Raw genomic sequence first — 25,288 nt, 5'->3', positions numbered from 1 at the left:
GAGGCCACGAGGATGAGCAGGGGCTGGAGCAGCTCCTATATGGAGACAGGCTGAGAAAGTTGGGGCTGTTCAGCCTGGAGAAGAGAAGCTGCGTGGAGACCTCAGAGCAGCTTCCAGTGTCTGAAGGTGACCTACAAGGATGCTGGGGATGGACTGTTCACTAGGGACTGTAGTGACAGGACAAGGGGTAACGGGTTCAAACTGAAACAGGGGAAGTTTAGATTGGATCTAAGGAAGAAATTCTTTACTGAGAGGGTGCTGAGGCACTGGAATGGGTTGCCCAGGGAGGTTGTGAATGCTCCATCCTTGGCGGTGTTCAAGGCCAGGTTGGATGAGGCCTTGGGTGCCATGGTTTAGTGTGGGGTGTCCCTGCCCATGGCAGAGGGGTTGGAACTGGATGATCTTAAGGTCCTTTCCAACCCAAACCATTCTATGATTCTATGATCAGATTTCAGGGTCACTTAAGTCCTTCTCCAGCTGCAACAAGCTGAAGTTCTGTCACTGATTGCAATAAAATCCTTTTTCCTTGCCATGACACTCCGCTATTCACTTCACTTTCAGGAAGTCTGAAAAAAGCTTTGCCTATCCTTTCCTGTAACAATACATTTTATACAGGTAACTAGATGTTGTGAGATTGAGCACATAAATCCTCATTTGGCCACTGGCCTGCAATTGCATTAGGACACGTTAAATCAATAGATAAATGTATCTAGAACAAATATTTCATTATGGCACCTACCTTCTGGGGGTGGCTGAATATATGGGCATTTCTGTGCTTCTAAGAGCTCATTATAACCATAGTCGGTTATCTTCAACACAAAGCGGCCATCCACAACACAGTTACGAGACTTGAGACGTCCATGGGCAAAATCTCGGTGATGCAAATACCTAATTCCCTATGAAACACAGAAAAGAACAAGGCTATTCCTTAAGAATTACATTATCCATCTATCCATCAGCATTCAGAGACAGAAGACCAAATTATCACCCTATATAGCATCAGAAACAGCATTGACTCAATCAGATGCAGTCCTGATCAATGCAAGAAACTATGGGAAAAGTTCAGCAGTGGATTAAGAATGAGAATTAGGTCCACTGCACCTGAAGTAACAGTGGAAAGGACTTCAGGAATAGTCAAATGTCTCTATCTACAGCCCTAGGACTCATTGCACTTGAAAGTTATCCTTTGAGGCAAGGTTAAGAAGGTGGGCACAAGTGGTACTCAATGGTTAGGTCAAGGGAAGCCATTAAGAGCCTGATGCCCTTACCCGGCTCCCTCAAGGAGGATCAGAAGGTTCATCATGGGCCATAAGTATGATGCTGGCAGTCTACCGTCTGTAGGCCACCTGTCCCAGATTGGTAGTTCACCATTAGGGGGATAAAAACATATGGGAGATGATTGGAAGTGTGTGAACACTCTTTTAAAGCGACCGTATGTGCAGAGGATGGATACGATTTGGTTCTATGCTGGGTGCATTTTTTAATTTATGACAAGAAGGAGCTTTCGGCATGTATGAATTTGTCACCAATTTCACTGTTCAAAGTGATCGCTTTAAGCCTGATGTGTAATTTTAACCTCTCATCCTGCTGCTTGGATGTAGTCCTATTACCCCAAATAGTGCTTTTCTCAGATGATAGCAAAAGAACGAGAGGTCTGCGTTAAAGACCCTGTATACCAGTATAATTACATTCACACTCGTTTTTCCTGCATTACTATAACAATCCCAAAGTCCTGGATAAAATAGCTATGTCAATGTAAAAGTCACATGCAGGTCCTGCCTCAGCAGTAGCAATGGATTTACTTTTATTAGATCCATGACGAGAGAGGACTTGAACATCCAATCCAGTTTCATATCTTCATTCCTCAGCAAGTCCTCCAGGCTTCCTCGGGAGCAGTATTCTGTCACTATGGCAAAGATGCCACAGTCAGAGAAAAAGCCCACAAACAGATTCACATTTTCATGACGCAGATGTTTCATCTGAAACAAGACAGGGGATCACAGCAAGACCGAGTCAGACAGATACCTTTTGTTCTTAATATCTAGTTCTTTATATCATTAGATGTCGTTATCATTGTACTACCAAACAGTTCTGCACACAATGGAGAAGAAAATGTCTTTGCTGCTTACTTTCAACTATCTTACACTCTGTAAGCTTTCCTTTTCTTAGTCTATCCATTAAGACAAAGAAAGCAAGACAGCAAAAGCAAACTGAAGGGAAATTTGTTTAAGACAAGCTGGATTGGATCTTCCACTAGGACAAAATGGCTTCGACTGGGGTAAATTGAGTTCAGCAGGTGGAGTCTTGTTCCACCTTTGGTATGGTCTGGAAAGCAACACCACGCCTGGAGGATCCAAAGGCATCTATCAGTGGTGCCTTTGAAAAGGTGCCCTACTAAATGTAATATATTTATATACATAAAAATGCCATTCCTATGTTAGCAGTAGCTGCCAACAACTAATGGCCTTGAATTTGGAAAATAAATATATTTGCTTGTCATTTAGTTATAATAATAAAATTAAAGACTAAAAGTAAAACTTCTAAGAAACATCTTAGCTGGAGACACAAAAATCCCAGAGAAACACACAACCATGCTTGTGCCACACTGCCAACAAATAGCACATGAAAATAGCTATCGGTGCATCACTCTGCCCTGACACAGGCAGGGATGATTCCCTCCAAACTACTCTGCTTTTGCAGACAAGGTCACTTAAAGAACTCATTGTCCATTCAGCATTGCACCAGCTTTGACATGGGTAGGTCCGGAGTGGGGCTCTTCAAGCTGCTGCCTCTGACACATGGGTCATTGGTAAGTCAGATGCAATTCTGTGTGGTCTGTTCCACCAGATTTCACCAGGCAAGACTCACTGACAGCCATGACATTTGATTCAGTGAATAAACAGCAGATAAGGAGAATTACAACATGCTGCAATCACCAAAAGTCAAGCCCAAGGTCAGGCTGGGCAGACCCTTGGGTGATATGGTCTAGTGTGAGGTGTCCCTGCCCATAGCAGGAAGTTGGAACTGGATGAGCTGAAGGTCCTTTCTAGCTCAAACCATTCTATGATTCTATGAGAAGTCCCCTGAGCAACCTTCCCTCCACAAACCCCATCATCCCCTGTTTCTACCTTCCTCAAGATGCTGGTGGAGCTTTGCCGCAGACGGTGAGCTGGTCCCATGTTGAACTTTTTCAGCCATACCCAGTCTCCCTGTCCAAAATACAATGGGTGAATGATAGAGGAAGTCTTTGAGCAGCAGCTAATATTGCGACTTGGGTCAGAATTCCAGATCCTTCACTTTGAAAGTGGTTGGGGATTTTCAATGCTCTTGGCAGTGGATGCTTTCTATACTGCACCTAAATAAGAACATCCACAGCAAACCCTCAAAAAAATGGGGCAAGGCAGGACCTTCACCTGGATTAGAATTTCGTACGTGGAAGGTGCATTTGTATCTGATAAACAATGATAAATTGATTAAAAGGGTGCCCAGAGAAGCTGTGGCTGCCCCATCCCTGGCAGTGTTCAAGGCCAGGCTGGACACAGGGGCTTGGAGCAAGCTGCTCTAGTGGAAAGTGTCCCTGCCCGTGGCAGGGGTTGGAGCTGGATTGGGTTGGTCCCTCTTCCAACCCAAACCAGCCTGGGATTCTATGATAAAGGAAAGTAACTCTCTCCAGAGCTTCTCTCTGACATCAATGATCCAGTTTATTTTGCCCTTTTTCAGGAAAAATTGGCAAGCCACTTTCTCCAAAAGCTGCATTTTTAGGAAAGAACTGATGGACAAGGTGAGTTTTCTTGGCCATTGCCTCTGCTTAAACATTTTACAGTCCTATTGGCACAAAGGGGAATTTGCTACCATTTAGTCTGTGTGTTTGGATCCTTGTCTTGTAAGAAAGGTCCTTGCAAGAAAGGTTTTGTAAGAAAGATTCTTCATGGTGCCCTTAGGTGGTGACATCTCTAATAAGGACCAGACCTGGAAATGCTGCAGATGGATGTCGAATACCACCACCCCACATGCCTCCAGGTATGAGGGTGAGGGTTGAAGTAGAGTCACCTTAAACACTGCTTGGGGGTAACTTATTTTCACCCTTAAGATCCACCAGCAGCATTCCCATACTGGGACCTACAGTACTGCCGCCCAAGACTTCCCTCCCTTGAGCAGCTCAGTGGACAGTAGCAGTGGGAGAAGGCTGCCTGCGGTCCTCACCTACCTCATACAGAGCCACATTGGAGGTTTCATAGGTGGCAGCATCACTCTTCAAGGAGGAGGAGCGGGTTACGGATTTCAGGCTTCTGCTGTCTGCTGCTACGCTGTTTGCTTCAGTCAGACTGTCCAAAGTCATCCTCTGGAACACAAGAAAAGCAGGTGTAGGACAGCTACCACCTTTGGATGTAACCCTCTCATCCAGCTCTGCCTCTGGCCGTACATTCACCCATGCTAGCAGCCTCCCGAACTTCCCATCTCGTCCCTCTCAATACCTCTACAGGTCAACCCTATAAGGTTGAATCACTACAGCAGCACTTCAGGTGATGGAAATGCTGTGAATTGGGGGAAATAGCAGACAAGGCAGGTGTCCCTCTGAATAAGGCACAGGGAAGTGTCTCCTTCGGCATAGGTAAGAAGCCTGAATCTGTGCCAGTGACCTAGGCAAAGGGATTGCTCCACAGCAGTCCATATCATTGGCATGGTCCTCGTCTATGCCAAGTAACACCTTCCCAGGAGATCCCCAGCTCTGGGCAGGAGCCAGCACAGGCCAGGAATGGTTCCCAATAAGTAATTCAGGTGCAGACACTTTACTTTAGAGGGCAAGTTGGTTTAGCTGTATGGGCATGAACTATGCTGCACATCCAACCTCAAGAACAAAGAATAGGGGCTGGTTATTAGAATAAAAGCAACCAAGGGTATTATTTTACATCATCATAGCAGCTCTGATGCTGCATGTGCATCTAATCTGAGACTCAAAGGCATTCTGCATATAGGAAATCTTCTGATATGCAGGGGAAAAAGAGACATGGAGAAGTGAAGAACTTTCCCAGAGTTTCATAGGTATGAAAATACCAAACAGCAAACCTGGTTTTGAGTGTCCCACCAGGTTCCTTACAGGAGTGGAAGGACTTACCTTTTTCTGTAGCTCAGGATTGATGAAGATGAGGTCATCCAAGGTCAGTATGATCTTGTTAGGTCCCCTGAATAGCTGGCTGTTCAAGATACTGTGCCTGCAAGATTTGGAGAGTCACAGTTAACATTTGTAGGTAGTGACCAGCTTACACCACCTCTAAGTCCCCCACATCTGCCTTCCCTCAATATTAAATGCCAGCGAGGATGGGCATGGGTGAAAGCAGAAGGCAAATTATGGTGCCCTGACTTGGACAGAATCCCTCTGAGTGAAGGGTTATCCAATTCACAAGACTACAAAAGCTATAATCTCAAAGGGTCAAATAGACACCTTGAGTTAATCCGGTTACAAATATGAATCACATGTGTATGTAATGCTTACTTTGCTTTGCTCAGTTTTATTTTTCCTAATCCAAATTATTCTCCATTAGGAAAGAATAAGAAGTTTTATTAGAGCAGCCAATGTGCCTGGTGAGCAAACAGCTCTCAGGCACACCAGCTTTTCTTAGCAACTGAAACTGAACCACAGGTAACTTATAAAAGCTGCCTGAACACATGTTACCATCAAAATACGCTGGTTAAATCACTATATTGTAGCATGGTAAAGTAATGCACACAGCAAAATACCCCTTTGTAATGGCTGCGAGCTCATAAAAAGGGAAAGCTACAGGGGATGAGCAGTTTGGTGTGTGTAGTATAGCGCAATGCAGCCTGGAGGGCTTAGAAACAGTATTGCTGAACCGGTGCTGTTTCTCTTGGTCAGGAGTAATCAGATCAAGAAGACTGTGCTGATTCAGACCTACTTCTTCCAGGGCCTGAGCCAGATGGGATGTCTACCACGCACTGTGTGACACAGGACAAATATGCTCCTGGCATCTCCACAGGATGCTGTGCCCATTTTCCAAGGGATGACTCTCTGCATTCCTTGATAGACTATTAGATTTGTAGAATTGCCACAGGCAAGGCAGAAAGTTCAGTATAGCCATCAGACCAGCAAAGACACTACCTGTTGCTTGACTGCATCTTTCTACTTTCTCAGCTTCTCTTTAATTGGCAAGGCAGAAGAAACCACAAGAAACGGTGCGTTGTCAAGGACTACATTCATGGCATGGTTTAAACAGACTTATGTCCACTTCATGCAAATCATGACTGAACATTCCAGACTTCCTTTGTTAGTTTTTAGCTGCGATACATGTGACACTAATACCCAACACATGGCTATTCTAGGGACTCAGGGAAGAGGCAGAATTCACACGCCATCATTCTGAACCCACTGTTTCAATGGATGCCAAGGTTTAACACTGAACACAAAGCACACTACATGTATTAAACAGTCAGAAACTCATCAGATAGGAACAGAGAGAAGGCAAATGAAAGCTCCTCCATTGCTCTCCATGTCATTTTTTTGTTTAAGGAACTTTGGTTACAATATAGTACATCTGATCTGCACACACCTAAGATTTTTCCTGATGAAAAGGGTGCATTTTGCTGGCTGCTGTAGAGGGAATCCAGTAAAACATCCATACATCACCACAATTCACTTTTCTAATGAATGTGTCACTCTGGGCATTTTATAAGAGCCCAGACATCTTTTTGGAGTCCAAGAGTCTTGGCCACATAATCACAGGCATCACTTGGGGTGATTTTGATAACCTTTCTCTGACCACCTTGCCCCCCATCTTATCCTCATGCAAAAAACTCATCACTTACATACCTTTCACCTATCCACCTGAAAACCTTGCTTGGTCAATCACATCATCTCCCCCAGACATGGAGGAAAGCATCCCTCTGCCCAAAGCAAAGCACAGATTGCAGAGCAATTCATTTAAGGTCATGCAGCAGATCCCTGGCAGACCTAAGACCAGAGCTCCCACATTTGAACTCAAACCATGCTGTGGTTTAAATTTAGTTCCAGACATGCCCTTCTCTCACATAAATCATTGTCTGAGTCATGCTAGACTTCTTTTCTTCCCTTGCAGACAGCCATACATCTTTATTTACTACCGAGCCTTCCCAAGAACAGTCTGGAACTTGTGGAACCGTTTACAAGTAAAGTAGGCAGAAAGATTCTCTTCTATTTACTTAATTGCAGAGGCTGGTAGCCAAAGGAATGGAGTGGGGTTTTAAAGTGCAGATGGATGGAGCAACCTCCTCAGTGCCTGCAATTAAAAGATATCAGAAGCAGCTGTGTGTCATAAGGGAGAAAGCTGTTTGGGGTGTTGCTTGCTGGGTGGCCTGATATCATCTGGGTTAGGAGGGATGATTCAGAAGGGGAAGGAAAACATGTTCTGGGAAGATTTGAGAGGCAAAGCTGCATGGGACAGTCCAGGAGCTTTGTTCTGCTGAACTCAGTGCTGCTGAGTAAATATGCCTTCTAATTTCACCCTAATTTCAGTTGTGTACCATGTAGACATCAATAATGAGAGACAGATTACTCCAAAGGCTATTTTGGGGCAGATTACTTCAGGTTATGGCCATAGTGTCCTTGCTAAAGAGCAACCCATAGCTCCTGGACCAGCTAGGTCATGCTGGCTTATGTTTACCTTGGGTATAGAGTCAGGACACAGATGTGACCTATGCAATCATTTGAAACTGTCCCTTCCCAAGCTTCATTTGCTCCATAGATCCCACGCCCAGAATAATATAGACGCAATGTGGATAACCAGGGAGCTGGATTCCAGACCATAACAGGGAGAGAATCAGCTTGGTAATAAAGAGGTATCCTAATTAATTGCCCCAAACCCTCTCCAGAGATGTTCTCTTTCTCTTTAGTACATGGAGAAAATAAAGAGGGTCAGCCTAGGTGCTTCATGGGAAACAGGATTCTATTAGGAACAGAAACCCAAGCAAGAATGATCTGGGTAAGGAAAAGACATTTAACATGGCAGCCCAATCAGTTTCTACCCCAATGTTCTCAAAGCAGATTCCTGTCTTTGGTTTGTGTGGCATACTTTGCACCTCCAAAGTGATAGCCACCTTCTTAATGCTTCAGAGCCATCATCTAGCTACTCTTCCCAGCAACAGACTGCAATCCTCTTCCAAACCTGGACTGGTTTAAGGGTACAGTGGCTGCTCCTGAGACTGCAGAACCCATTCCTACAGTGCTCAGGCCACTATCACTTAATGAAGTTGAACTGGGTTTGTGTTTGGAGCAGAGGAAGAGTGTGAGGATCCTTCCCTGGGGAGGAAGGAGCTGCAGAGACAATGTGTGATGAACTGTCCCCCTGCACCACTGGTGGGGAGGGGGTAGAGAATTCAGGAGTGAAGTTGAGCCTAGAAAGAGGGAGGGGTGGGGAGAACGTGTTTTACGATTTGGTTTTATTTCTCATTATCCTACTCTGATTTGATTGGTAATAAATTAAACTAACTTCCCCAATGACCACAACCAAGCCTGCTATGCGTTCACAAACTAAACTGCTGGCTAAAGCCTCCCACAGAAACTAGAAGTGACACCAAACCAAAGAGGTCCTGCAGTTCTCACCTGATAAGAGAAGCCAGGCCCATAGCAAGAAGCACCAGGGCAAATATCACCATTACTCCCAAAATGATGACTGTAGGCTCAATTTCTGTGCAAAAAGGGGAAACAAAACAGTGAATTAGAAAATCCCTATCACTTGGGCAATAATATTACAAATATATCAGTATCAGACCATTTGACTACAAAGTCAAATATTCAGCCAGGAGAATGACAGAAAATAGGTGTTTTGATGAGAAACTTTATGTGAGAAGGACATGGAGCTGCTGGAGCAAGTCCAGAGGAGGACACGAGGATGATCAGGGGCTGGAGCACCTCCTGTATGGAGACAGGCTGAGAACATTGGGGCTGTTCAGCCTGGGGAAGAGAAGCTGCGTGGAGACCTCAGAGCAGCTTCCAGTGTCTGAAGGGGGCTACAAGGATGCTGGAGGGGGACTCTTCATCAGGGACTGCAGTGACAGGACAAGGGGTAACAGGTTCAAACTGAAACAGGGGAAGTTCAGGTTGGAGATAAGGAAGAACTTTACTGTGAGTGTGGTGAGGCACTGGAGCTGTGAATGCTCCATCTCTGGTGGTGTTCAAGGCCAGGTTGGACAGAGCCTTGAGTGCCATGGTTTAGTGTGAGGTGTCCCTGCCCATGGCAGAGGGTTGGAACTGGACGATCTTAAAGTCCTTTCCAACCCAAACTATTTTATGATTCTATGACTTCAAGTACTGTAATTATGTGTCTCCGTGCACTCTTTACTACACGAGCCCTGGAACCCTGAATCAGTGGGAAAACAGCTTTTTCTTCAAGTAAATAAAGCCTGGACTCACAGGGAAGTATTTTGCTTTAGAGGCGGCTTCTGCAAAGTTCGTAATTTCTCAACATTTGACCCTCTTCTCTCCAGGAACTGAAAGGCTGAAAAATCTTTACCATGTGAGTCACCAGCCCATCTGGGGTTTTTCATTCCCTGCCACACATTTCTAATGCTGGAAAGAGCAGAAAAGGAGGAGAAGAAGGTCGATGTTTTCCTCAATGGGCCCATCGACAGAGAGCACTGGAGACGGATAGTTTGCTTATGAGTGTCTTTGTTAGAGAGCTAAGGAATGCTGACATGGGTGGATGAGCTAAATTCCAGTGAGAATTCTTTGCTGTCTCTGCCTCTTCTGTCTTCTTATTTTTCTACTTCAGTCTGTCTGCATTCAGAGATCCTTAAACACAAGTGAGCATGGAGATATTGGGGTTGATAAAAGGTTCATAACTCTATGTCACACTTGTACCTGAATCACAGGCCTTTTATCAAGCACTGAAACCTAGAGCTCCCCAGCAGAAAAACAGCATTTTTGAAAGTATGTGTCCGTTTCAGGAAAAAAAGAGAGCATTTTAGCTGAATTTTTTCTGCCTGCTTTGGACTCCCTTTGTGCTTCAGCCCACGGCCCCAGTCCCTGGTTGTTCTCACACATACACTGGCCATAGGGTGCCCAGAGAAGCTGTGGCTGCCCCATCCCTGGCAGTGTTCAAGGCCAGGTTGGACACAGGGGCTTGGAGCAAGCTGCTCTAGTGGAAAGTGTTCCTGCCCGTGGCCGGGATTGGAACTGGATGAGCTTTAAGGTCCCTTCCAACCCAAACCAGGCTGGGATTCTATGATACTAAGATTCAAGTTAAGTCACTGCTTTCATGCTCCAGCTTATATAGTCCTATATACCTCCTTCTGAGAAGAAATCTGGGCATAGTAGGGTGGATACTTCACACCCATTTCTCACCCTCCCAAACAATGTGGATGTGGAACAAGGATTCGCTTCACCAAAGTGCAATGGAGACACAGACAGTTTTCTCCAGGAATAGCTTTCACCTTGAGTACAGGAATGAGCAACACCACACCAAAGTGGCCTGGAAGACATGGTTTGTTCTTCATACATGGAGAAAGTCAAGCGTTGCTGTCCCCATAAGAGCAAATGACAGCAACCCAATGTTTATCCCTAGGAGGCAAGGGAGCTGCCAAAGATGTGCCCTCCTGCAACAGGACTGGTGTGAGTATGAAGCCAGAACACATCCCATGAAGGTGTTAAATCCATGGAAAAGGAGGGACTGGATCAGTTTAGGGGAGATATTTTGCAGGAAATCTAGTGCTCTGGTTCTGTGGTTGTCTGTTTCTTGCTAGGAAATCTGTTATTAAAGAGAGAATGAGCTTAGAATAGCCCAGTCATAGTGGCATACGCTGGTTTATTTGCTGGACCAAGAAGCAAATGCCTTCTGGACGAACCAGTGGTGAAGTGCAGGGGTATGAAAGTCCCATCTCACATCTCTGCGTGGCCTTCTAACACTTTGATAGAGAATCTGTAACCCAGATCACAGTGTGGTAGGAATAATGTGGAGTTTGTTAATGCTCCCTACTGTATTCAGTCAGGGTTTTTTACTGGTCCTGTCTCCTAAGCTTCCTCAGGTAGCCCTCAGAGACCCTACTGTCTGAACAAATCTCCTTTGACAAAGAGCCTGGGAGAAATTCTTCTGCTTATTCCCACTGCATATGATAAGCCACAAGAGTTTGGCCACACTTTAGAGGACTCTAAGGCAATGTGGTACTTGAATGACAGTGCAGAAACGCAAGGAATAGCAAATGGTGTGTCTCTGAGCATGTCCTTTGCTGAAGTAGGGGCACAGTTACATGTCAGGACATGAGGAAACACAGCTGGAAAACATCCAAAGTCCATCCAATTTCATTCAGTGGCACAGCATCTGATAAGCTGAGATTGAGAGCTGGCTGGAGCACAGCATTCACTGGGATGAACGAGAGACAGTAAAAGGACAAGAGGCATAAATGAATAAACACCCTGACAAGCAAACCTGAAGGAATAGGAGATAGTGAAGACAATACCAAAGACCATGGAGCTCATGTCAGTGATGGATGGGCCATTGCAGAGACCATGCAAAGCCTCAAGTAAGCTCAACAAGAACTTTATAACTGATCAGAACCTTCTTCTTAACCCCTATCCCTGTTTCTTGTTCTGTATGAGTGTGCTTATTGCCTGTGTGTGACGCTTATAGACTTCACATCAACCTAGCCAAAAGGTAAGATAAGGAGTTCTGAAGCCTATGATCCATCAGAGACCACAAGACTGGAGACCAGCTCCTGCAGAGACCAAAGGGATTGAGAGCTGGCTATGGGGGAATTACAGGTTTGGACCATTTACCAATGGTATGTACATCTACATCTGTATGTGTGCAGGAGCTGGGGTTGTGAGATCTGGAAGCAAGCTTGGAGCCTGATTAAGTGGTGCATAAGAACCGGATCATGCCATTTGTGTTATCCATGTCACGGCAATGACGGCTGCGTGTAGTGGTGGTTTCAAATATGTTGCTTTCCTGTATATGTTGCTGGGCTGGGGACTGACTTTGTTGTACATGTACTGGAAAAAACCTGCTTAGCCCTGCTCCTGATGGACTTTGGGTCAGGAACCACAGCAGCCTGGCAGCTTCACGTCCAGCCACTCTCCAAACCTAACTCCATACAAAAGGCAGACTGAGGCCTGGGTTTAATTCTAGTCATAAGATTCAGTCTCTGAAATATTAGTAATAATAATAAATTACTGCTCCACTGAAAATGCCTCGAGCTTTACACTTCTATAAAAGTGTGAACGTAAAATCTGATCTCTAAAAAGCAGTGATTTTTCCATAGACAGCAATGGGATGATAAATTGCTACTCCAGTCCTAGTTGTAGTGCAAAATTAGATATACAACAGCATCATATTTGTCTCTCCTATAGCTTGCCAGCTGCTGTGAGATCAGTGTATCTCCAATTTTCATGGAGCAACACTGATTTAAACCAGTTATGGCTGAGCCAAGGGGAATGATTTTCGCAGCTGCTGCACTAAATATTGTGTAGATGTGGTTAATTTTCTCTGTTTAAGCCATATCCTGGAGCAGTAGGAATAAATGCTTAGCATTATATGTAAATATGTCAAGTGGAGTCTAAGTATCCTACCCTGAGATGCTGGATTCCCTGTGGACTTTAAAACTGCACCATAGTTACCTCAAATTAAAAACAATAAGCAAAACCAGTGCCCAGCCTTGCAAAGCTAGGAGGAAGCAGTTATCTCTGCCCTTAGGTCTTCAATTACCACCTCTGTTATCTACAAGTAACTCAAATTATTTCAAGTAATGATTATCATCTTTTCTTGATGAGGTGAGCAGAGCTGACTGGATAAAGAAGATGGGGTTAACCAGGAGAGACGGTGAGAGCATCTGCTACCGTGCAGCTCTTAGGCTGTCTTCAAATCCTCTTAGTGCCCTGTCCCTTAGAAGGACATGGAAGCAGTGCTGGGTGGAGCCTTTGGCATGTATTGATTGCTATCAACATATCTAGATGTTGGCTATCAGACCTAGAAAACCCTTTCCAGCACGCAACAGTGGCAACAACCTTATAGAATCATAGAATAGGGACCTAACAAGAAATACGAGAGTCTTGTGGATCAACAGTGGGTTCTCTGCATAGAACTCCCATTACAAACAGCATGATGACTGGTCATTTTTATAGTAATTTATTGAGTTTAGATGTTTCTCTTTGAGGAGCTCTAATTTAAAGGGGTAATAAGAGAAAAGACGAAAGAAATAAGCAGCATTGACCCAATGCCATTCAACCCTGCTTTTATGTCTTGCTTACCTCCAGTGCAGAGAACATCTGGATCAAACCAACAGCTGGAGTCTGGCTTGGGTAGAGTTTCTCTGGGAAAGTGGATGTCCCGACCTAAGGACATCACAGAGTCTGAAGACATATCCAGCAAGTGGGTTGGGAAGAGCTGGTTCCCATGACCGTCTGTGTCCAGTATCACGTAGTTGCTCAGCCCCTTCCCACAGTGGTCTGTCTCTACCTGGTGACTAAATCCAGGGAAACTCAAGTTTTTTGTGTGCTGAGCTATGTTAGCTCCTGAGACTCTGGCTCCTTTTCTCCGAGCGCTGTCAATAGCCATTGCCATGAAGTAAAAGCCATCATAGATTGTCCCAAAAAGAGGAGAAACCTGGAAATACAGAAGAAAATGAGGTCTGGATATACTGTTGACAGCCTCTGGTTTGAATCCTGTGACAAAATGATGTCCCACTGGTTAAGCTGTAAACTCAAGAATAGGGAGCTCTGAGCATTAAGAGTTCACAGAATAATGGGTTTGAAGAATCTTAGGTTGAAGGTAGCTTTTGGGAGCTATTGGGGTTGACCCAATCTATGTGTGACTTTGAATATGATTCTATGATTCTATGAATATCTGTCTTTTCTTATGGTTGCTTCCCAAAATAGAATTTCAAACTATTTTTAAAACCATGTAAAATTGCTTTATTAAGGGAAGAACTAAAACTCTGAACCTGATATTCAGCTGGCATTTTAGCACAGCCTGCCTCAAAGAACTATGTGAAAACATCTACAGATAGAAGATCAAAGTCAGAGGCTCGCCTTCCTACCCAGGTAGGAAAAGTGTCATACCCAAAAGACTGGTCCTCTTTGCCAGCACATTGTTTATTCCTAAGATTTAGAAATCACAAAGCAGATCCACAGCAAACTCATTCTCTGGGGTACCACATCCTTTTCTCCTTATATCACTCTTTTCCATGCTGGATTTGGTTTAGGAACCTATAACTTTACCCCTCTCCTAAAACACACACACAGTAACCTTTCTAGTCACATGGTCATTCACAGTTGGCAGATGAACATTGATTACAGCCATATACTAATGATATAATGAGGATTGCTGTTTGGAGCCGTGGAATTTGACATCTGTGGTGGAATTCATTGATCAGATGTAGACACCTCTAATGAAGAGCCATACACTCAATATAGTTAATCAGGGCTCTCATTATAGTGAAGGAGAAGAAATTAATGTTTTCAAGGCATGATTCATCTCCTTCTAAAGTAGATATCCATGCAGATCTCATAAATCATGCCTTAAAAATACTTGGAATTTTTTAAAAGAACATAATGAGATTAAGCTCAGCTGAATCCTCCATCTTTTCCCAGATTCCCCAATTCTTGTAATGCAAATGACTTGGTTTTTTATAGGATTGTAGTGACATTTTGATAATTGTGCTGAGAAAGAATAACTTTGACAATAGTGCTAAGAAGAATGAGGCTGCAACGATCCTAACCATTTCCCTCAAAAGCATCCAGTATTCCACTTGTCTGTTGCATTCTCCCAGATTATCAGGCATGTGGACATCTTATTTTGGCTCCTTACAAACTCTATGGTCTTTATCCACCTTAGGAGACACCTCTTCAGCTTGGGCCTACAACGGTTAGCATGTAGTAAATCAAATATGAAAGCCTCAGAGACAGCCCCTTTCTCTTCAGTTCCCAGCATGGTCCTGCAGTTGACCCAACTGTGTTAGAATGCCAGATATGCAGAAATATTCTTTCCAAATGAACTCAGATCACATCCAAATTTCACCATATTCTTCCCAAAATAGAAGCATAGAGACTGGGTTATCTCTCTCCTGTACTTCCTCTATAGCTATTGCTTGTCCCATGTCTCCTGTTGTCAGGTCCCAGCATAAAACAGAGAGAAAGAATATTTACCTGGGTGGCTTCCAGATCCCTGGTTATTTCACCACTTATTTTGGCTTCCCTGAATGCATCATAGAAAGTCCTTTCTCCAGACTCCAGTGTGACAGTCAACACAGCATCATATGCTTCCTGGAGCTTCTCATCATTATCAAAGATGCTGAACGAGATGTTCTGGTAAGGAAGACTGTACAGCAAAGTGTCATATGGAACAAAGACATATCTTCCATCTGCTAGTCCCATTTCCAGAGCTTTTGTGAGTAGGGTGGCCTGTTCCTGCCCTCCAATGAGCACAGAATGCATGCACAGGATTATAGCTGAAACACAAGGATCGCAGACAGTGGTGTTAATCCATTTGTGGTTTTCAACACAAAATAGCTCCATACCTCCCCAGTGAAAGAGATGTGAACTGCTTATCAGGTCAGACTCTAGTGGTCCCTCACCAACGTCATGTGCTGAGGAAGTTGGGAGCTACACCAATTTTGTTCAACCTCTGGAGGACTGCAATATCTAGCAAAGGGAGGCTGTGAGCATCACCCATTCCTGGGGCCATACATAAGGAGAGATGAATCACAGAATCACAGAAGAGAGATTTTGTCAAAGGTGAGGCACAGGCTAACATAGAATCAATCATAGAATCATAGAATGGTTTGGGTTGGAAAGGACCTTATAATCACTTAGTTCCAACCCTGTGCCATGGGTGGGGGTCCCTCACATGATGGGTAGTTGTGGTCATTGCTGTCATGGACTGAGAGACATGAGCTTTCCCTTTGTATGCCCTGAGCTGACAGGCACCACACAGTTGTTAGTGCACAAGCTTCACTTCTTCACCCTGTCACCGTAAGTACATAACACAGGACACTGTGTCATGTTTCAACATCTGGTCCATGCTTGGTTGTCCCAGAGTTTGTGTCTTTGCCTCCGAAATGCCATGGAGCCAATGTCTCTATGTCTGGTGGGGAGATAATGGGTGACTATTTTTGCCGCACGCAAAGAGCTGTGGTCAATGGCTCCATGTCCGGCTGGAGACCGGTAACGAGTGGTGTCCCTCAGGGATCGGTGTTGGGACCGGTCTTGTTCAACATCTTTGTTGGTGACATGGACAGGGGGATTGAGTGCGCCCTCAGCAAGTTTGCCGATGACACTAAGCTGTGTGGTTCGGTTGATACGCCGGAGGGAAGGGATGCCATCCAGAGGGACCTCGACACGCTTGTGAGGTGGGCTGATGCCAACCTGATGAAGTTTAACCATGCCAAGTGCAAGGTCCTACACCTGGGTCGCAGCAATCCCAGGCACAGCTACAGGTTGGGCAGAGAAGAGATTCAGAGCAGCCCTGCAGAGAAGGACTTGGGGGTGTTGGTCAATGAGAAAATGAATATGAGCCGGCTGCAGTGTGCGCTCGCAGCCCAGAAAGCAACTGTATCCTGGGCTGCATCAAGAGGAGCGTGACCAGCAGGTCGAAGGAGGTGATCCTGCCCCTCTGCTCTGCTCTCGGGAGACCTCACTTGGAGCATTGTGTGCGGTTCTGGTGTCCTCAACATAAAAAGGACATGGAGCTGTTGGAACAAGTCCAGAGGAGGCCACGAGGATGATCAGGGGCTGGAGCAGCTCCTGTATGGAGCCAGGCTGAGAAAGTTGGGGCTGTTGAGCCTGGAGAAGAGAAGCTGCGTGGAGACCTCAGAGCAGCTTCCAGTGTCTGAAGGGGGCCTACAAGGATGCTGGGGATGGACTCTTCATCAGGGACTGTAGTGACAGGACAAGGGGTAACGGGTTCAAACTGAAACAGGGGAAGTTTAGATTGGATCTAAGGAAGAAATTCTTTACTGTGAGGGTGGTGAGGCACTGGAATGGGTTGCCCAGGGAAGTTGTGAATGCTCCATCCCTGGCAGTGTTCAAGGCCAGGTTGGATGAGGCCTTGAGTGGCACGGTTTAGTGTGAGGTGTCCCTGCCGATGGCAGGGGGGTTGGAACTGGATCATTCTTTGCTATTTGATGTACATCAGCAAGGGCCCTTCAGCTGCTTTAGTATGTGCTGTATAGCAGTGGACTTCACTTCTGATACCTTCCCTGAACACAGGTAGCAAGAACACAGCATCAAAGATTGAAATTTTTGATAATCCATAATCCAAAAAGCATAAATACAAAACCTTTCTCTAAACTCCTCTTTACATTTGATAGGGTCAAGTGCAGACTCTCATCTACTAAACACTATTTTTCCAAGCTAAACCCAGCCTTTCATGTTGTAGAAGACTACTTTGCCCTGTCTCCATCACATACAAAGTGCCCAACATTCTTTTACTGAAGCTCTGGCTCTGTTAAGGTCAGAGATAAAGTTCTTGCTTGACTTAAATGACTTCAAAACTTCATTCTCTAAGTTGTGCCCGTTGGATAACAATGCAGTCCTACCCTGGAGAAAAGAAAATAAAGAAAGGAATGACACTCAAAACACTTACTTTTAATGTTGTTAACTTCTTTAACCTTGTTCCAAGTGTCTTCAATGCCTTTTTCTCCTTTACGCATGGATGTGACAATGCCTACAGGAAGCCCCTGGTTCCTGAGTGCGCTCGCTAACTTGCTGGCTGTGTCCATCCAAATATCCTCATTGGAAGCAATGATGCCAACACGAGCCCAGCTAAAATGTTTCATTATTGTAAACAAAACTCGGGTTGGAGAGGGCAGGGTCCTTGCAAATGTAGGGTATTGAGTGGTGGAATCCAGTTTATAATTGATGCACATCCATGAGAAGATGGCTTTATTCCAGTTTTCCCCTAAAAGTGTGGCCACCTCACAGAAGCCAGGGTTCAGAGGGCCTATGAAAGCTGAGGAAAGCTTTCGAAAGTCAGTGAATCTAACAAGAGCTCTCGATGTCTCACATTCTTCTTCCAGGACCACATAATCCAGCCTGTGGCCAAGATCTAGTGAAGGATCTTTGGTTATTCGTTCCACTGCTAACCTGGCAGCCACGTGGGGCAAGGCTTTGGAAAAGAAGGGGTCACAGTTCCAGGGTCCAAGCAGTCCAATTTTAAAGACAGAACAATGTGCTGGAGAGCAAAGCAGGGTTATTCCCAACAGCAGCCACCAGAGAGCCTTGGAAAATGTCTTGGATGAATTGCAGGTGTTGAACTTATGCAATCTAATGTGCCTTGACCAGAGCAAGCTGTTAGGACACAGTGGGATAAATGACATTGTTTTACAGGTGGGTAGAGCTGCACTGAGTTCTTTGGGAAGCCAGGCAGTGCATTACCAGCAGCTGGAAGAAAAGTAGATTACATTTACCTTCCTGCATGCATATTTGTCCAGTGCATGTAGATACAGCTGAGTCAGCCCAAATTACACAACAGTTCTCAAGGTGCAAGTCCATGTGCCAAAAAACTGCACAGACACGTGGACATGCACTATGTAGGCAAGTGTCTATCCAGTGTCAGTTAAACTTACCATAGCCCTTAAATGCACACTTATATAGACTTCTTAAAGTGCTTTGCAATACATTCTGAAACCAGGCAGTGAAGAGTGAGTCTGCTTTGATTGCAACAGTAAAAACAACCTATGGATGCACTGTGGTTTTGGTTCTTTGGAAGGATAATTCCCAAATCACACAAGGAAAAAATGCACATAAGAAAATAAATAGGTGGAATGCTCCAAGTCAGCATCTTTTGCCAATCCAAAATCCTCAGTGACTTTAGAATACGAATCAGAGCCTATACAAACATAAATACACACATCCATGTAGACCCATACGTACACTTAAAGATACACAGAATCACAGAATGGTTTGGGTTGGAAGGGATCTTAAAACTCATCCAGTTCCAACCCCCTGCTGCAGGCAGGGACACCTTCCACTAGACCAGGTTGCTCAAAGCCCCATCCATCCTGAATCCTCCTATTCCATCATACTTGAAGTAAATCTGTGTACGTGCATACGATTTTAAAACTGTCTGAAAAGATTTTTTGGGGACAATTTGTAGCAAAGTCTCTTAAACCTGTCAAAATGAAAGGTGAATAAACAGGCAATCACAGAACGAGGAGAAAGGAGGATTATGATTTGCATTTAGATTAAGAAACGTTAAATAACCATCAGAGTAAAAGCTTTGTGTTAAGATAGCCTTGGTTAAAGACTCAGAGCAATAGGGCTTTGGGGGAATAACAACATTACACTTTACAGCCAGGCAAACAATTGCAAACACACAATGGTCTCCTTCCCTCTGCAGTGTCACCCTATGGCTTAGGAAAGTTGCTGATCCAAGCAGGTTTGTGCTCTAAAATTAGCAGACCCTTTACACCAGCTTACCTGTTCATCACTGGAGAAGTGTTTTGTCCTGGATCCTCAGCTACTGAGACACGCAGCACCAAGCACCGCAATGCGATGTGTGCTGTAAATGCACAGCACAGGTCCTCTATCCTGATGGAGAGAGGCCTCCAGAAAGGGCAACCCACCCGTGGAGCAGCCTCTCACTAGTGGCAGTGGCTGTCCTCTGACGTGGGTCCCATCTCAAGGATAGGCGATGCATGGTCAGGGTCCCCTGCAAGTGCTCTTGGGTGCCCACCTCCTTCAACTTCTTGCTTGCATGGACCACTCCAACTGGGTGGGTGCTCTGGGACCCTCCATGCCGTGTCAAAAGCTTCCTATGTCCCTTTTGGTCAGGGCCATCCTTCTCCTTCAGGGTTTCTTGACTTCAGGTACATTCTTCCAGGCCCTTAGTTCCTCAATGAAGGTCTTGCAGACCTCCAGGCTGCTTCACTCTGAAGTGTCTCAGTGCAGAGATGTATTCACATCTAACAAAGTAATTGTAGGGATGGTATCTTAAAGCTCTGCCCTTGGATTAGTGGGATTTAGCTCCTGGGATCTGCCCCTGCAGAACAGCTCCTTAAGCCTCTCTGAACCACAGAAGGGATAGCTCCTCTTCAGCCCTGTAAGCAGCAGAGACAAGAGCTGGTTTAGGTTTGGGGTAAGCAGAACACTTGATTTTGGGCTTTATCATCCTGCTGATGCTTTACATTCCCCTTTTCCCTGTTTCTTCCTTGTACCCATCATGACACACACACAGCTTTTTACACTTCTTTCTTATTCCCCTGGGTCTTCTAGATACCTCCCTATAGTTGACTCCCCCAGTAACCCTCTCCAACCTCCCAGACACCTTCCTTGCCCAGTGGACCTTGCAATAAAACTCATGTGGAAAGACCTTGCATGTCTCAATGCCTGCCTTAGCTAGGAAGCCCCTTGCAATAATTCAGCTGAGGCCACAGAAGCACTTGTGGTCTAGAGGGAACCATTTGTAATTCGGCCTTTTAGCAGTATTATCTTCAAATACATCATATAAATTATACACATCTCATTGCTGTGTGTGTATTCAGGAGCAGTTCTTCATGACTAATGATTGAGGGAAGCCACAAAGACTTTCAGATGCAGTGGGGAAAGCAGCTCTTGCCATTCATCACATTAATTTCCTCCCATTCATTCATTTCCTTGCACAGCCCAGATCCAGGATGGTTCCTGGGCACATGATTCATTGAAGACTGGTACAGCTCAAGATAGTTATCAGGAATTACCAAATAGCTTCACGTTTGGAAAGTGACTCAAAGACACGCTAACGTCAAGCTTAGAACACTTCTTTGCATGCTATGAGTGCATTAGGTTTTGACACTGGGTTTTAATCAAACCATGGCATTCAATAAAGTTTTTGGAGCCTGTTTTTGTTTAATTGCACTTAAAAGTTTGATTTATCCATATACAAATACACCCATATCTCTATCTGTATATCATATACTCACTGCTATCTCATTTCTCTTGTTATCGACAGTGGTGCTGTACAGTTTAATTCCACTCAGAGGCAGCAATCACAAGGTCTCCTACAGTAGCTGCAAAACCCACTTCTAGGGGAGTGTGTGGTGTCCCTGTCCATGGCAGGGGGCTGGAACTGGATGATCTTAAGGTTGTTTCCAACCCAAACCATTCTATGATTCTATGTTCATAACATCGAAATCTCCTCTGTTGAAAAAAAATGAGGGTCAGACACCCAACAATGAAAGATTAGGAAATAACCAACTTGGAGGTCTATTTATCAGGGTAATTACTCTGACCCTTAGCAATTCATACTTTTCCATAGCCAAGTGGGTTGAAATCCTTACTGTTTCCTCCCTTTCCTTCTGCTTCTTGTTTGACAGTGCAAGAAAAGACCCTCCTGCAATCAGGTAATGACAGTGTCAGGAATCCACCCTCTAAAGGAAAAGCTGGTTATCCCAAATGGCTCCAAATGTCTGCCCCATGCTCAGGGTGTGCAGGACTGGGAATAACATTCATACTTTTGCAAAAGGAGTCCTGGCACTGCCTGATTTGCCTCATTAATAACAAGCAAGGTAAATCAAGCAGCTGAGACAAAGAATAAAAGGTGTTATTAAGGTAATTTATCTGGCTGGAATTAGCATTAAGGTTTAAAACCTTGTGTATGCCTCCAAACCTGGCTTTTTTTCTCACCTCTTCAGCTCATCATTCTGGCCACAACCGCATCACAGAGCAAAGATCTCTTTGTATTCCCGTGTTATTTGCACACCATCAGATCAATTCCCAGCGCTCTGCTGTACTCACTGGAGTGAGAGATGTGTGTGTCTGTATAGACATAACATTTCCCATGGGCAGGTTAAGCCACAGCTCTATCGCTTTGCTTTAATTTTTTAGGGCAGAAGAGGGTGCTCTAATCTCTTGGTCTGACCTCCCACATCAGCCTGGCCAAAGAGCTGCTGCTGCTCCGAGCTATTCAAGCATCCTGGAAATGAAATGTGTTTTGTAATGAATTATACCTGAGGGTACCGCTGAATAAAGCTGATTTCTCTGGAAACCCTCTGCAGCCAGCAGAGACAGACAGGGAAAAGGTTTGGCTCCTGTTCTGCCTCTTCCTGCAGAACGGTCTCATGTCTCCGCTGATTAATAGAGAAAACCGACGGAGAGCAGCATGGCAACACTTTGTGTTAGCCTTTCTTCGTGTCCTCTGAGCCTTAATTAAAAGCTCCAGCCTTGGAGGGATCAACCAGGTTCCCACATCTATTGTTCCAACTGTTAATTACCCTCAACATGAGAAATACCCACTTAACATCTAGCGTGTCTGGCTTCAGCTTCCTGCAACGGGCTCTCACTCCGCCTTTGCCTGAGAAACAGGGCACCAGAAAGCACAATAAATACCACCTCCCTGTAGACATTTGCAAACCATAATTAGCTCACATCCCAGTCATCCTCTGAGTAAAAGAAATAAACAGCTCCGCAAGGCTTTTGCCATAGAGCATGCTGTCAGGATTGCATCCTTGCACTGCTTTTTGACATTCATTTTTCATTTTCCTTCCCATTGCTAAATTAAAAGCCGTAGTAAGCCTCGTTCTTCCATGCTGAATATTGATGTGATGGCATCTTTTATCACCTATTTGATTTTTCTCCGCTTCAGTTCCATACCTCAGATCAACACAGTTGCGGCATCACTGTTTTCAAGCCTGTCTCTGCTTTCCCTCATGCAAACATCTGCCTTGGAAGCGTGGTGTGAATTCTCTGTTCCCACATGTATACAAACCCGTCTGCTTTTAGTTTAGAGGATCCTTTTCAAATCTGTCCATTTAATGAGAGGCCCAGACCAATCTGCAAGTCGTAGGAATAATGATTTTTCTGTTTCTTCCAGGTAATGTGATACAGCTATTGAACAGCACTGGAAAAAATGAGGTCCCAGAGGCTCTGCTGGAAAACACCACTAAAGGAGGCTCCTCATCTACTATTTTATTTCAAAATAGCCATTAATCACTATTTATTTTCCTTATGACGCAGACACATTGACTGCAGAGCACTGATTTTTTCTCTCAAGATCACCTTTCAGCGGGTTGACAACTTGTAGGCATTTAAGACAACATAGCCACTTGACTTTACATGCCAGACCTGTGACTCGATCACAACAATTACGTAAAGTCAGCCTGTCAAGATTCATTATCACTCCAGCCTCACTGCCTTGCATTAGTTAACCTCCATCCTTTAATTCTTTACAAGTTCCTTTCCATTTTGTCCTTCCCATCACTTTGATTTGCTTGATGTTAACCCAATCTGACATCAGTTTCGTGGTCATGCAGCACAGTTTGATGTCTCATGGTGTTGGAGGGGCTGGTCTGGGGGGGAAAGAGTGTCCTGCTGTGCCATATTACCCTGTTTTCAAGTTACAGTCCAGCATGTGGAATGCCTTTTCCTCCAGATTGTCTGGTTTTCATCAGAGCAGCTACATATCTTTGCATCAGAGCAGTTGTATGTCAGCCCTGAAGAGTCCTGCAGAGTCAAGTTCAAGCGAGTCCACTTCTTTCCCAGCATGCCCAGATTTATTTGATTTTCTTGGAATCTGATTTTGTAGCCTGTAAGATCTGAAGTCTCTGGCACTGGTGTTAGTGGAATATATGACGTTGCATGTCATTTGGATAGTCAATATTAGAGCTGGCAGGAAACGGTCTCGTAACACTAGATGAGATATTTATGCATTTATTTATTTAGGCATCAAGACCTGAGTGCTTGACAGCCTTGTCTCCAGAAGCTCATTATATAGCAACACATAGAGAAACACTCCTTTTCCAGAGGACATTTCCGAACCTCTTAGAATCCAGCTACGATTCAACCTAAGAAGTGGCTACTGTTCATCATTTTCTCTACATGAAGCTTAGAGAGGCTGCACTTTAAATAAGCGAGTTAAAGCCAGATACTGAAGGAAATGGAGCGTCTCGTGGTGTTAACTGAAAAAGCACCTGCCCAACATGACTCAAAATGTTCTTCTTGAAATATGTCAGATTGAAAACCACTTCAGATACGTCTGGATCTATGTCTGGAGACCTTAGAAACTGCAGGTGTCTTAGCTGGGAATAAAGACATCGAGTAGGTCTGCCTCATAAGCAGGGAAGCTGAAAGCGGATGAGTGTTTTATACATGCTTAGGAAGCCTGGCCTGCATGGAAAAGCCTAGAAACCAGACACAGCGGCTCATTGACAATGACAATTTTACTGATGGCCTTAACAGAAAACCTGAGGGGAATAGCAAACCCACCTAGCACTTGTAAAGTTCAGGAAGCTTGTACTTCCTTGGACATTTAACAAATCACTCGCTTCACTGCAGTGAAGAAAACAAGAAAAGGGGTGAAAAAAGGAGTAAGAAAAGAAAATATCACACTGAATCTCCTGGCAGACAAAGAACGATGGGGTTTGGCCAACCCTGTTCACGGTGAATGGTAACAAGACTTCCAAATGCGTCAATGTACTCATGAATGGCTGGCTGACGTTCTGGATGATGTCTTACCCTGTGCTATGTTGCACACTTCCCTGCAACCACATAACCTCACTGGAGCATTCATCAGGTCCTGCCAGATCTGATAAATGGCATTTACGCCTAAAATAAAGCTTGAACATGACATTGAGTTGCATTTTCTTTACACCAAGGCTTTAAAAACCCTACAGAGGAAATAATCCCAGATCATTTTCTGTCCCAATAGGTCTCTTGTAGCCACTGGCATCTTTGACAGCTTGAAGAAAATAACCAGTCTACAACCCTATCTAAACATCTGAGCTTTCAACTGTCTGCTGGAGAGACTTTAGCTCAAATACTGAACCACAGCACAGGCCATACATGTGTTACATCTTCCTCCAGCTCTCACCTTGCCTATCACAACATATACCTTTGTCTCCTGTTATCAGGCTACACAAACATCTAGCCAATATTTGGTAGAACAGCATCATTAGCATCATTTAAAGGTTTAGAAGCTGAGGAGAGACAAAGTTTAGCTATCTAACCTATGCTGCATAAGAAATGCATGTACTAGACCCAAAGCTTTGTGTTCTTTTTAGTATGGGATGAAACAAGACCCAAAAGGTATACTGCCTTTGTTATACCTGTAGACTTCTATCATGTAGGCCAGCATTTTTAAGGCAAGGTCTCTGCATGATCTGCCAGATGTTACATGTAAGATCGTACAGGGAAAAACACTACCCCAGGCTCTGAGCTGCATGTGCCTGTAAGCCTAAATCATTTCTCTGACAGCATCTCAGCTCCCCAACACCCAGCATCTACTGCATAAGAGCATTCCTGTCACAACACGCTTTATTAGTTTACCAGCTGCATATGCATTAACTTTTTATATCCCCATTTTCTAGCACCACTTCATCATAATGAGGAGTTATG

The 25,288-nt window shown here is 44.5% G+C and overlaps 1 protein-coding gene across 1 annotated transcript in view; it reads right to left on the bottom strand.

The window, feature by feature from the left end:
• Positions 1-25,016, bottom strand: part of GUCY2F (guanylate cyclase 2F, retinal) — a gene marked incomplete at both ends in the record, with an annotated part of 50,004 nt that extends 24,988 nt beyond the window's left edge. Inside the window, 11 exons of the mRNA XM_080613580.1 lie at positions 740-896; positions 1,803-1,979; positions 3,129-3,209; positions 4,208-4,342; positions 5,117-5,213; positions 8,594-8,678; positions 13,232-13,586; positions 15,128-15,429; positions 17,565-18,268; positions 24,161-24,223; positions 25,000-25,016. Of these exons, the coding sequence (XP_080469706.1) occupies positions 740-896; positions 1,803-1,979; positions 3,129-3,209; positions 4,208-4,342; positions 5,117-5,213; positions 8,594-8,678; positions 13,232-13,586; positions 15,128-15,429; positions 17,565-18,268; positions 24,161-24,223; positions 25,000-25,016 (2,173 nt within the window). The remainder of the gene's footprint in view (positions 1-739; positions 897-1,802; positions 1,980-3,128; positions 3,210-4,207; positions 4,343-5,116; positions 5,214-8,593; positions 8,679-13,231; positions 13,587-15,127; positions 15,430-17,564; positions 18,269-24,160; positions 24,224-24,999) is intronic.
• Positions 25,017-25,288: the final 272 nt, after the last annotated feature.

The sequence above is a fragment of the Psittacula echo genome (genome assembly GCF_963264785.1).
Source record: "Psittacula echo genome assembly, chromosome: 3".
Classification (NCBI taxonomy): Eukaryota; Metazoa; Chordata; class Aves; order Psittaciformes; family Psittacidae; genus Psittacula; species Psittacula echo.
Note: the sequence above shows the minus strand (reverse complement) of the source record. Positions and strands in the feature narration are given on the sequence as shown.